The 11992-nt window shown below is 54.6% G+C and overlaps 1 protein-coding gene and 1 long non-coding RNA gene across 2 annotated transcripts; one reads left to right on the plus strand and one right to left on the minus strand.

The window, feature by feature from the left end:
- Window positions 1-671: 671 nt before the first annotated feature.
- Window positions 672-3208, minus strand: LOC106559350. The gene is made up of 3 exons (XM_038525612.1): window positions 2938-3208; window positions 2483-2767; window positions 672-919 (listed from the first exon to the last, which is right to left on the minus strand). Exons 1-3 carry the CDS (start codon window positions 3090-3092, stop codon window positions 739-741), a joined length of 621 nt encoding a protein of 206 aa, XP_038381540.1. The 5' UTR covers window positions 3093-3208; the 3' UTR covers window positions 672-738.
- A 2609-nt stretch (window positions 3209-5817) lies between these two features.
- On the plus strand, window positions 5818-11683 carry LOC119870799. The gene is made up of 3 exons (XR_005353928.1): window positions 5818-8664; window positions 10059-10356; window positions 10447-11683. It is a non-coding gene; the product is annotated as an uncharacterized LOC119870799 (long non-coding RNA).
- Window positions 11684-11992: the final 309 nt, after the last annotated feature.

Raw genomic sequence — 11992 nt, forward strand, 5'->3', positions numbered from 1 at the left:
GGGACCTGGATGGGTGGGTCCTTGGTGAAGAGTTGGAGCCAAAACTCTTGGCTCCGGGGCTCGAGGTGGGGACTGCCACGTGGGAGGGGACGGCCCCGTCACTCGGCTCACCTCGGCACTAGGGATTATCTATCAGAGGAATAGGCAGGAACAACTGGCACCGGCACATTGGGGCATCGTCGGGGGGACGAGGAGGTCACCCCGGGAATTTGGAACTTTATTCTGCGCCACTCGGAAGTCATTTCCCGGCAGCGTCAGCCTGACCCTTAGCTCAGAGACAGCGGCTGAGGAGCTCAGCCCGCAGTGGCCCAAGCTGGCCTGCTCCAGGATCACCGCGTGCTGGGACCCACTGGGGCGGCGGCGGAGCCAGAGCCCGGCCTAGGCAGCTCCCGCGGGGCTCACCCACCCACCCACAGCCCGGGACCTCCAGGGGCCCAACCTGGCATGAGGCGCGGCCTGGCACACAGGCCCAGGGGCACCTACGGCCCAGAGCACAGTAAAGCCCGCTCAGAAGCCACCAGAACACAAGCTGGAACAAGACCGCGCTGTCCCTGGGCGCCTGGGCGGCCTGCAGCGAAGGTCGGTGAGGGTCTGCTTGCTGGGGTCACGACCCGGGCCCACGGAGCCCTGCACTGGCTGCGTCTCCCTCTCCCTCCCCCCCCTCCGTCATCTCTCTTGCTCTCTCTCTCCCTATCACAATGAGTGAATGAATGAATAAATAGATAGACAAATATCCTTTTACAAAAACCCCCAGATGCTTTTACCCCCATAGTTTTCCACCTTTCGGGACACGGGCAACCGCGCGCCGGGCAGACAGGGGCAGCTGGAACTGGAACGTAGCCTTGGCTTCTGGGATGGGGTCGCAGAGCAGATCCGCTTGCGGGGAGCAGAGCAGGAGTCCGGGGGGCACGGCCACCACCTGGGAGGGGATGCACAAGCCTCGCACCACAGGGCCAACACCCCAACACTGGGGCCTGCCCTCGGGCCAGCAGGACTGGGGGACCCAGCGCATCCCCTCAGCTGGCACAGCCAGTGGGTAAATGGGTTCCCAGGCACCGAGAACAGTCACCAAACTGGGACATGAAGTTGGGACTCTGTACAAGGACGGAACCCGCAAGCCAACTGGGGAGTTGGGGCCCAGAATGGACTCCATCCTGCAGGTGCCCCAGTGACAGGGCCTGGGCTCTGAGCGGGCAGTGACAGGGCCTGGGCTCTGAGGGGGAGTGACAGGGTCTGGGCTGTGAGGGGGGAGTGACAGGGCCTGGGCTCTGAGGGGGCAGTAACAGGGCCTGGGCTCTGAGGGGGAGTGACAGGCCTGGGCTGTGAGGGGGAGTGACAGGGCCTGGGCTATGAGGGGGGAGTGACAGGACCTGGGCTCTGAGGGGGAATGACAGGGCCTGGGCTGTGAGGGGGCAGTGACAGGGCCTGGGCTCTGAGGGGGAGTGACAGGGCCTGGACTGTGAGGGGGAAGTGACAGGGCCTGGGCTGTGAGGGGGAAGTGACAGGGCCTGGGCTCTGAGGGGGCAGTGACAGGGCCTGGGCTGTGAGGGGGGAGTGACAAGACCTGGGCTCTGAGGGGGGAGTGACAGGGCCTGGGCTGTGAGGGGGCAGTGACAGGGCCTGGGCTTTGAGGGGGCAGTGACAGGGCCTGGGCTCTTAGGGGGCAGTGACAGGGCCTGGGCTGTGAGAGGGGAGTGACAGGGCCTGGGCTGTAAAGGGGGAGTGACAGGGCCTGGGCTCTGAGGGGGAGTGACAGGGCCTGGACTGTGAGGGGGAAGTGACAGGGCCTGGGCTATGAGGGGGAAGTGACAGGGCCTGGGCTCTTAGGGGGCAGTGACAGGGCCTAGGCTGTGAGGGGGGAGTGACAGGGCCTGGGCTGTGACAGGGGAGTGACAGGACCTGGGCTGTGAGGGGGGAGTGACAGGGCCTGGGCTCTGAGGGGGCAGTGACAGGGCCTGGGCTCTGAGGGGGCAGTGACAGGGCCTGGGCTCTTAGGGGGCAGTGACAGGGCCTGGGCTGTGAGGGGGGAGTGACAGGGCCTGGGCTGTGAAGGGGGAGTGACAGGGCCTGGGCTCTGAGGGGGAGTGACAGGGCCTGGACTGTGAGGGGGGAGTGACAGGGCCTGGGCTGTGAGGGGAAAGTGACAGGGCCTGGGCTCTGAGGGGGCAGTGACAGGGCCTGGGCTGTGAGGGGGGAGTGACAGGGCCTGGGCTGTGAGGGGGCAGTGACAGGACCTGGGCTCTGAGGGGGCAGTGACAGGGCCTGGGCTGTGAGGGGGGAGTGACAGGGCCTGGACTGTGACGGGGGAGTGACAGGACCTGGGCTGTGAGGGGGGAGTGATAGGGCCTGGGCTGTGAGGGGGGAGTGACAGGACCTGGGCTGTGATGGGGGAGTGACAGGACCTGGGCTCTGAGGGGGCAGTGACAGGGCTGGGCGGGGGGCTCTCCTCCCACCCGGTCAGGTGGGACACAGACAGCAGCACCTGGTCACATGGGGTGGCTGTGGCTCAGCTGCCGTCCCAGGAGGAGGCCCCAGTGTCCCGTGTGTCCTCCTCAGCTCGCCCGAGAGCCGTGGCCCCCCGCATGCCGCACCTGCCCACGGGCAGTTCCCTGTGAGGTGGCTCTCGGGATCCTGCTGTCTCGGAGGCCGCAGCGACATCGTCGGGAGGACGGGGTGCCACTGGCTGGCGGGCCAGCTTGTCCAGTCACGCGGCACCGAGTGGGGCCCTGCTGGTGGGTCCTGCAGGTCCCCCGCCTTCTCGAAGCTGCTGCAGGGCGAAACCAAGAAATCAAAGTGCTGGTGGTTTTCGTGTCTCCTTAAGGTCGGTGGGGAGGAGAGAGGAGGAGCACCTCAGGGGGGAAGGAGCCCCCAAAATAAAACTCGGAACCCATGTCTCTGGCCTAATTAACCCAGTGCGTTTGGCTAGAGGACCGTTACCTAAGGCGTAAGCGTGTCCCTGGGCTCCTCAGAAATCCAAAGCACTGGTCCCAGAGGGTGCTGGGGACAGAAGCGTGCTGTGAGCTTCCCCACGTGGGAGTCTGAATCCAAGCTGAGACCTGAGGTCGTAGGTGGCCGCGGGTCGATGGGGTCATAGGCCCGGCGCTGGGCCTCCGGGTGAACAGCACGTGGCATCTCCCTTGCGCAAGGCCTCCGGGAAGGAACGCTGGCAGAGCGTGATGCCGTGGAGCCGTGCTGCTCCGCGCTCTGATTCTCTGATGAGAGACGCATTAGACAGGAAGAGGAAAAGGAGAATTTGGTGACGTGAGCAAACCCCAGGAATATAAATTAGTACAAATCAGAACCCAGATAACTCGATTCCCTACGGCACTCGAGGACCTCTTGGCAGAAAATCAAGTTTTCAACCTTGACAGAGAGCTACTTCCGGCTACAACTACCATCCGGGTTTATGTAACGGCATCTCTGGGTAAAGCAGCAGAACCCCAGACTGGCTGTCCTAAGCGAAAAGGCAAGTGAACGGAGAGACTAAGGGCTCACAGAGGCACCGCGAGGCTGGGAAAGCGGTCTGGGCGGAGAAGCACCCAGGGCTCCCGCGAGGCAGCCGGAGTCCCAGTCCAGGTTACAGAGCTGCAGGCCACCACCACTGCTACTCGGACAAAGCATCCAGATGCTCATGGTGGAAAGTTCCAGGAGCGCGTAGCTGGTGCAACCATCCCATGCAGACCCGCAGGGGTAAGACGCAGGGACGGGCCACAGCCTAACTCCCTTCGCTTCCACAAGGGAAGGTAGGCCACACACGACGGGAGTCTTCCCAAAAGGGAGAGTGGGGTGCAAAGCGGAAGGAGTGTGAAAGATCGAACGGTGAAAAATTACACGTGTTCGTTACAGGCTACCTGCCTGGGTCCACAGAGTGCTTCCCGCCACCACAAGCCTCATAGAACTGAGGACACGCTCACTGCTTCGAGGGACAGGTCTCAATGAAGCAGTTCCGGGATCCCCGGCTGGTGTACGTGGTTCCCATATTTGCAACCCATGGCTTAAGCATAACCACGAAGAACCCACCCCGTGAAGTAGATGAAAGAGGAAGAGGGGCGTCAGCCAAGACACGCATGTACCCGTGATGGAGCAGAAGGTCAGGTGTAGTTGAGGCTATGGTGCTAATTTCTGCAAATAATCACAAAGCTGTGGCTTTGTCAACATTCAGCGTTCTCAGAAGCAGCTACCCATCAGCTCGCGGCATTGCTTCTCTCCGGGCACACTCGGCGCCCCCTGCTTCAGTGGGCACGCGCGCTGCAGTTCCCTGCTCCACTGAGTCACCCACAACTCGTTGACTGAGGAGCTGAGCCCCTGGAGGGACTCAAGGCATCCAGCATCCTCGCATCCCGAGGCTCTCGGGGTCACATGGGTTTGATTCCCGCCCTTCCCTGCACCACGAGGTCACAACTGCATTGTCCATTGACAGCCACGGCCTCCCTCTTTCTCACTCCCATAGCACAGTGACCCCCGTGATCCCGTCAGCCCTGCGGCCTGGTGAGCACGTGGCGCCTGCGCACGGTGGTCCTAGGCCCAGAGCAGCACGACACCCAGGTCACTAGCGTCATCGTTGTATCCAGGTTGGAAGCACCCCTGCCTTTAGGCTAAAGCATTTCAATCAGCTAACCCAGCGTGCAGGGATAAGGATTTAAAAAAAAAAATTACAAGCAGATTATTTAGAAGTAATTATCTTCTGGTTCATGGACTCAAGTATCAATAATTTACATCAAAAAATCTCTCTGGGTCGGGCCACTTACATGATCATGCTGAGCCTGCTGGCCTTACGCACAGAATGCCACTCTGTGCCCGCACGTTATGTGGACTGTGTCACCTCTGGACCCGAGCTGGCCGTGGACTTAGGTAGCCCGTTTCCGGTGCGTGGCCTCCCGCCAGGGTCTCCCGCCTCCAGAAGGGAGCCCGTTCCCGAGATGGTGCTTCCTCCACCCATGAGTCTGAAGACCTTATCGGAGGCAGCAGATCGTTGGACCGTTTATGACGTAGTTGGGTAAGATGCTCACAAGGGACCGCCCCGTACTCCACGTGTGTAACACAACACGTTCTTTGATTCTATACCAAGAAATATTCTGTGGGCTAGAACTGAGCAGGTCAATTAGCCAAATAAATGATTGCAGCCACACAGGGCTCCCTGGGCTCGTTCTGGATGCCAACCCCCTGCTAGGCTCAGCCGGAGATACAATCGTAGGCCCCCTGATTTGTTGGGTACCATCTGGTGTCCCCCCCACACACTCCGCAGACTATTTTCTCATAAAATTAGCAAAGCCCTGGAATTCTCTGCTATATAGACCTTCTCATCACAGGAGTGATTTTGTAATTTGTGCTCCAGTCACGTGGAGATGTAACTCCAGCTATTTCTGCCAAGCGAAGCGTCCGGCAGGTAGGGGGTTTTGAGAATCGGTGTCTCCCTTCAGGAAGACCTCTGCCCTCAGGCAAAAGAATAAAAACTGTCGAAGCAAGAGGAGAGTAATCTCATCGCAGCAGGAACGGGAAATTGTCCCCTTGGGAAACCGACACTCTGTACGGCGTTGGGTGAGCATTTGGGATCCTCGGATGTGAGTCCCCCCGTGGACTCCACCCCCCGTCCCAGGACTCACTCATTTTTGAGGGAGGACCACATTTTCACGGGCCTGACACACACAGCAAAACATTTATTGAATTGATGTAATTTGGCTTCTTTTAGGATTAAAGCTCCACTTCTGAGTCTTGGCTACTACAGCTTTACAGTTGCAAGATAATAGATTCTCTCGTCATGGTTACAGAACATCTCTAAATTCCTTTCCGTAGCTTAAACTGAGAATTTAGAGATTTGAGTTTATCACTCTCTGGCTGTAAGCCATCCAATGTTATCAGGAGCAACTACCCATTGATTTTTTCGTATCCGCCGTACTGTGTTCATGGTGGTGACACATGGCCTGCCGGAGACTCCTCGATGGATCCTGGAACCCGGATGTCCCAGGCAATCATTTCATTCATTAGCTAATCATTGCAAGCCATGGGCCACTAGATCACTGTCCCAGAAAAAATAAGGGGACATTCAATTCCCTCCACACTATCTCAGATTGAGATTGTCTCCAATTCCCCACATTTTCTTGAAGACTTATTATTTAAAACTCCACTTTCCGATACAAACCTCTGAGCAGTCTGGTTCAGAAGAGACTGGGTGGATTCAGATCCTGGCTCTGCCATGCATTAGCCCCTTTGAGCAATCTCTCTGCGCTTGAGTTGTGCTCCTTTGGAACCCAGGACAGTAGTGGCCACGTCAGTGGGCCTCATGAGGAGAGGGAGTTGGGAGGTGTCAATGCTAAGAACAGGGCTCGGCATTGTGAACGTGCTCAATAATTGTTAGCTCATTGCTATGAAAATAACGATGATTACTATTACTAGTATATTATCAGCCAAAATTCTTGTACATAAGTGAAAGAACCCAAATTTGGACATCTCAAGCGAAGCAAGAGAAATTACTGGAATATCTGGTATCCCGGAACGGATGGGAGCGGGGAGGACCAGGCCTGAGAAGCATGAAAGGACAGGAGAGGTCCTGAGGGCTGGGCCACCACAGCCACAGGCAGACAGGGCAGGGGGCGTCCGGTCCATGCACCACCACGGCTGCTGCAAAAGGCAGACGCGAGCAGCTCCAGGTCCCTTTGTCAAGACTGAAGTTGCAAACCACTCCTTAAGCTAAACCTGTCACATGCTTCTGGGCACCGACTGCCATGGAGGCTACACAATGGGAGTTCCCCCCACCGGGAGTTGGGGTGCTATTAGGAAAGAGGAGTTAGATACTGAAGAGCCCAAGGATGACAAGTACTGAACTGGTTGGGTAGCATTAGTGTCACCGGCGCAAATGATCAGCAGCCCATGGGTATGACATGGGACCAACAGGAAGTTCCCTCTTTTGAGTCTGAAATGCACTTGTCAAAGAAAGGAGGTTTTCAGCTTTTCTGAACATTTGAGGTGGCCTTCAGATCACACCATCTACACCAGGAAAGTCTCCCAAAGAGATGTAACCATCATACCAGCTCACTCAACTCCGCACATCTCCTCTCCAGCCTCTCTCCACTTCTAGGTCAGGACCCCAGCTTCCTCCCTGCAGCTCTAGGAGGGGGAGGGACCCCCAAGAAACAGAAAGGCCAGGGGTGCCTTCAGGGAGGGGGGAGGCCTTAGTTCATCTTGGACGGCTGGTCTACCACTGCGACGAGGATGGGCTGGGCCAGGCCAGCAGGACTTCTCTGTCTCTCTGGAAGTTTCCTCGTGAGGATACGGAGGGAGGAAGATTGAGTGGGAGGCTACGTCCAGCGTGTAGGCCCTTAGTTGCCGAGCCAAGATTTGAAATTTAATCTACATATAAACTTAAAACAGGATCAGACTCACAGCTCTGACTGGAGGCCCCCTGGGGTACAACCAGGGCCTCCCTGCATTCCCTGCACCACTTCAGCACTGGAGGCTCTTACAACAGAGCAGAAGGACAGGAGCCTGGCGCTGGATTTATATTGGACTTTCTGCTAAACTTGGCAGGTGGGAACCTTTCCGTCAAGTTAGGAAAACAAGAAAGATGACATTTCTTTCATCTTTTTTTTTTAAGATTTTATTTAAGAGAAAGAGAGAGAGAGAGAGGCAGCGACACAGGCAGAGGGAGAAGCAAGCTCCCTGCGAGGAGCCTGACGCGGGACTTGATCCCGGGTCCCCAGGACCAGGTGCTAAACCGCTGAGCCACCCGGGCTGCCCAAAAGATGACATTTCTTGAGTAGCTGATGGTCTGGAGCAGTTCCTGTCTCATCAGACAATACAAACAACTATTGCCTGAGCACTTCGCACGTGGGAGGCATAACGCCAGCTACTTATGAGCATCATGGGGGCCCCTCATTCTCACAAGCCCCGTCTGGGCTGAGTGCCGTAAACATTCCAGTTTGTAGTTGAATCAACAGAGGCTCAGAAAGGCTACGGAACCCTCTCAAACCCACACCGCCGGGTGTGAGTGAGGGAGCCTCATGGATTTTCAAAGTCTATACCCTCAACTATTCACTAAAGTCAGTGTTGACGGGTCTAAAAGTCGTGGCAAAGATACACAAGAGTGTTTTCTCCTCTACACCTAATAATATTCATAATCTCCCATGTTCACGCTTACGTAGTGCCTGGGAACGCTCTGTGGTTTTACAGAATAATCGTGTCCTCCTGGGGTCTTCTTATCTGTGATATAAACCGTTTCCTCCTTCTTTGAAGATTTAACATCAACACAGAGAAGAATGACAATTTAGGGCAGTGTGAGGATGGTTCCAGTTACATTTTAACGTATCCTTTTTTTTAACTTCGGTATCACCCTCCTAACAGGACCGATGCCTTTGTCCAACACACCCCACAGCATCTGCCTCTCCCCTCTCCCCTTTGCAATCATTCAGCTTCTTCACACCCAGAACAGCCACACTCGGAGAGAGCCGCATCCCTGCATTTGTGCGTGAACCCAACTGCCATCTCTTGAGGAGACAACCATTTCTCACCGGTCTTAACGACCACTACAAGGCCACCTGACCTGTTTTAAAGGCCACACATGGGACGGAAATCAATCACCTTCTCTGGAATGGAGAATGTGGAATGGAAGGCCTTGGGGTTCTACGGTGTGGTCGGCCTACTGATGCTTTTGTAGAGAACACAGACCAGGTAAGAACCTCACGAGTCGAGACTTTGATTTCAGCAGAGCCCTGGCTTAGAGGGTATGAGCTCCTGAGGGAGCTCAAGTGCGGTGCTGGCACTCTCCGCACAAGGAGTCATGGCCACGGGCCAAGAGCAGTGACAAGCACACCAGAGAGTTGCTTAAACCTCGACAAGGAGGTTTATGGGGGGTCATGGGATTCAGGACCCACATCTCCTTCCAAAGAGCCCGTGGAGGGGAGCAGAGTTGGCTGACTGCCCCCAGCTCTGCCCGTTGGCCCCCCACTGCCTTCCCACCAGGCTGCACCTGTGCCGGAAGGCCCCCGCCAGTGACGAGCACTGCTGTGACCCCATCCCCATAGGGACGACTCCGACTTTCTTTTTTTGTTGTTTTTTTTTAAAGATTTTACTATTTATTTGGCGGGCGGGGGGAGCAGCAGAGGGAGGGGGGAAGCAGGCTCCCACTGAGCAGGGAGCCTGATGCAGGGCTGGACCCCAGGACCCCGGGATCAAGGCATCCAGGCGCCCCGACCCCGACTTGCTTACCTCTGCGGTTCACCTTCCCTCCGACCCTCCTTCCTCCTTGTCACCAGCGGGAGGGGAGACCTGACGGGAAGAACTAGGAAGTGAGTGGGCCACATCCAGTCTCCAAGTCTCAAGTAATCACGTGACAAGGGGAAGAGTAACAGGGAATAGACGTCAATTAGAGAGAACAAGCAGTGTCCTTTATTCATCCCCCAAAATCATCTTAACATAGTGTCGATATTTGCGGAGGCACCACGAGGCACTTGAGTCCCCGCGGGTGATGGGTTGTTGTCCAACTCGGAGGTCGGGGTTCAGGCCCGGAGGCCCTGGACGCCTGCATGGGACCCGCAGCACCGGGTGGCGTCGAGGGCCCAGCCGGCCACTTGTGAGCAGGCCAGGCCTCCGGGCTCGTTCCGGGCCGCCCAGGGAGCCCCCCACCTCCTGCGGCCCCTGGCCTCCCGGTGGCCCCGCAGCACGGACCCCAGGGCCACCCCCCTCCCCACCCCCTGGCCACCAGGCCTCTTCTCGCCCTCAGTGCCAGTCCCACTTCCAGACATGCTCTTGCTTCCCGCTGAACTTGTTTGAGGCTGATTTTTAAAGAATCCGATCTGGGGTCGCCTATCCATACAGGTAATATCTAAAAATTATATCCGGGGGCAGCAGGGGGCTTGGGTCAAGCATCGCGACTCCCGATTCTGCTCGGCGGTGACCCCGGGCCCGGGATTGAGGCCTGGCTCAGGGCCCTGCCCGCCCTGCAGTCTGAGTCTCCTCCCGCCTCGTGCTCACTTGCTCTCGCTCTCCCCCATCTCAAATAAATAAATAAATAAATAAATAAATAAATAAAATAAAACCTTTAAAAATCAATCTGCATACCACAGGTGTTTTCATTTATGAATGACTACACGTGATCTTCAGAAGCCCAAGCAGTATCATCCAACCCGCACGCTGGCACCAGGATCATTCCCCTGGCCCCGAGGGCCGCCGCGGCCACAGGGCGGGCCCCCGACCCCAAGCAGGTGAAGGCTTCGGGAAGACATGGAGCTTGAGGGCCCCGGCCAGCCCTCGGCCCACCCTCCAGGCTCCAGACAAGACCCCGTCACTTGCCCTCAGATCCCCAGCCTGCCCAGTGGGTTCCGGGCGCGGCGACTCCCCCGGCTCCAAGAGCCGGCTCCCTAGGTAAGTCTCCGTCCTGCCCGGGTGGACACAACTGTTCGTCCTAGTTCTCTGCAAAGCCCTAATACACAAGGGTTTTTCCTTCTGTTGCAGAGGGGACAATTTGGAAAAGGAAGGGACAGCCCAAGACAAGCCCATGCGACCAAAACAAATCCTTGAATTGCAACTGTCAAATTTAGGCTCCAGAGACTTCCACATGCGCAGGTGTTCAGAAGATAAACCACACTGGTCTAGCGATCTCCGTGAAAGCCCCGGCACTCAAGCAAGCACGTTGGCATTTAAACTTGAAACTGTTTAAAATTATAAAACTAATTCGTTAACATTCCAAACCCAGGTTTTTAAAAAGCACACCCCCCATTGGGTTTGTCTGGCGTTCAATAAAGTACGTTTCTGCTGAGATAGAAGAGGAGAGAAACCCCTGACCCAGTTAAGCTCAGGCACAACTAATCTTGCAAATTGATCAAAAAACTGCTTCGTAAAAATTCCCTTGTTGAAGTGTCTCGGGAATAACTTAGTAAGAATTTAAAAGATCCCAGGGTAAATCAGGACAGAGAACTGGTTTTCCAACATGACACACACACAAAAAGGCTGTGTCTTTCACTTCATTAGAGAGGCAATTTTATTTTAACGTGACATTTTTTAAAGGCTATGTTGTCTCATTTTCTGTGTGTCACCCTACGTTTCTGCCACACCTACACCCTCTCGTGCAAAATGCTTCTAAATTTGGCAAACTCAGCTTTACCTCCCTTTTACATTGCAGCTGACGTTGTTGAGTTGTGGTTGTTTAATTATAGTTAACCAATAGAATACACAATGCAGAAGAAAAGATTAATAATAAAGCAAAAATTTTTTTAAATGAAAAGTCTCTGATAAAGGACTGTTTTCCAAAATATACAAGGAATTATTAAAACTCAACAATAAGAACACTAACAACCCAATTTACAGCTGGGCAAAAAATGTCGAACAGACCCTTCACCAAAGACAGAATTTCATAAATAAGCACATGAAAACACATACACCTTGCATTTCATCTGGGAAATACAAATTTTAAAAAACAAGAAGATATCACCACACACCTATTAAAATGCCCACAATCTGGAGCACAAAGGGCTGGCAAGGATGTGGAGCAACAGGGGGGACTGCAAAATGGGGCAGCCACGTTGGAGGACATTTTGGCAGTTTCTTACAAAACTCAGATACTCTTACCATTCGATCCAGTAATCATGCTCTTTGGTATTTACCCAAATTAATTGAAAACATGACCATACAAAAACCTGCATATGAATATTTATAACAGTTTTATTCATAATTGCCAAAACTTGGAAGCAACCAAGATATCTTTCAGTAGATGAATGGAAAAATAAATGATGGGACATCCAGACAGTGGAATACTATTCAGTGCTCTAAAAAAAGAAAGAAAGAAGAAAAGAAAAGAAAAGAAAAGAAAAAAAAGAAAAGAAAAGAAAAGAATAGGAAAGGAGAAAAGAAAAGAAAGGAAAGGAAAGGAAAGGAAAGGAAAGGAAAGGAAAGGAAAGGAAAGGAAAGGAAAGGAAAGGAAAGGAGAAAAGAAAAAAGAAAAGAAAAGAAAAAGCAAGGAAAGAGAAAAGGAAAAAGAAAAAGAAAAAGCTATCAAGAGGAC

This window comes from Canis lupus, chromosome 1, assembly GCF_011100685.1.
Source record: "Canis lupus familiaris isolate Mischka breed German Shepherd chromosome 1, alternate assembly UU_Cfam_GSD_1.0, whole genome shotgun sequence".
Taxonomy (NCBI): domain Eukaryota; kingdom Metazoa; phylum Chordata; class Mammalia; order Carnivora; family Canidae; genus Canis; species Canis lupus.

Coding starts and splice junctions, on each gene's coding strand:
- LOC106559350 (XM_038525612.1), bottom strand. CDS start 3,092: ATGACCCCATCGACCCGCGGCCACCTACGACCTCAGGTCTCAGCTTGG. Junction 2,768..2,937: donor GGGACACGCTTACGCCTTAG/GTAACGGTCCTC, acceptor TTCGCCCTGCAG/CAGCTTCGAGAAGGCGGGGG. Junction 920..2,482: donor CAGCCACCCCATGTGACCAG/GTGCTGCTGTCT, acceptor ATCCCCTCCCAG/GTGGTGGCCGTGCCCCCCGG.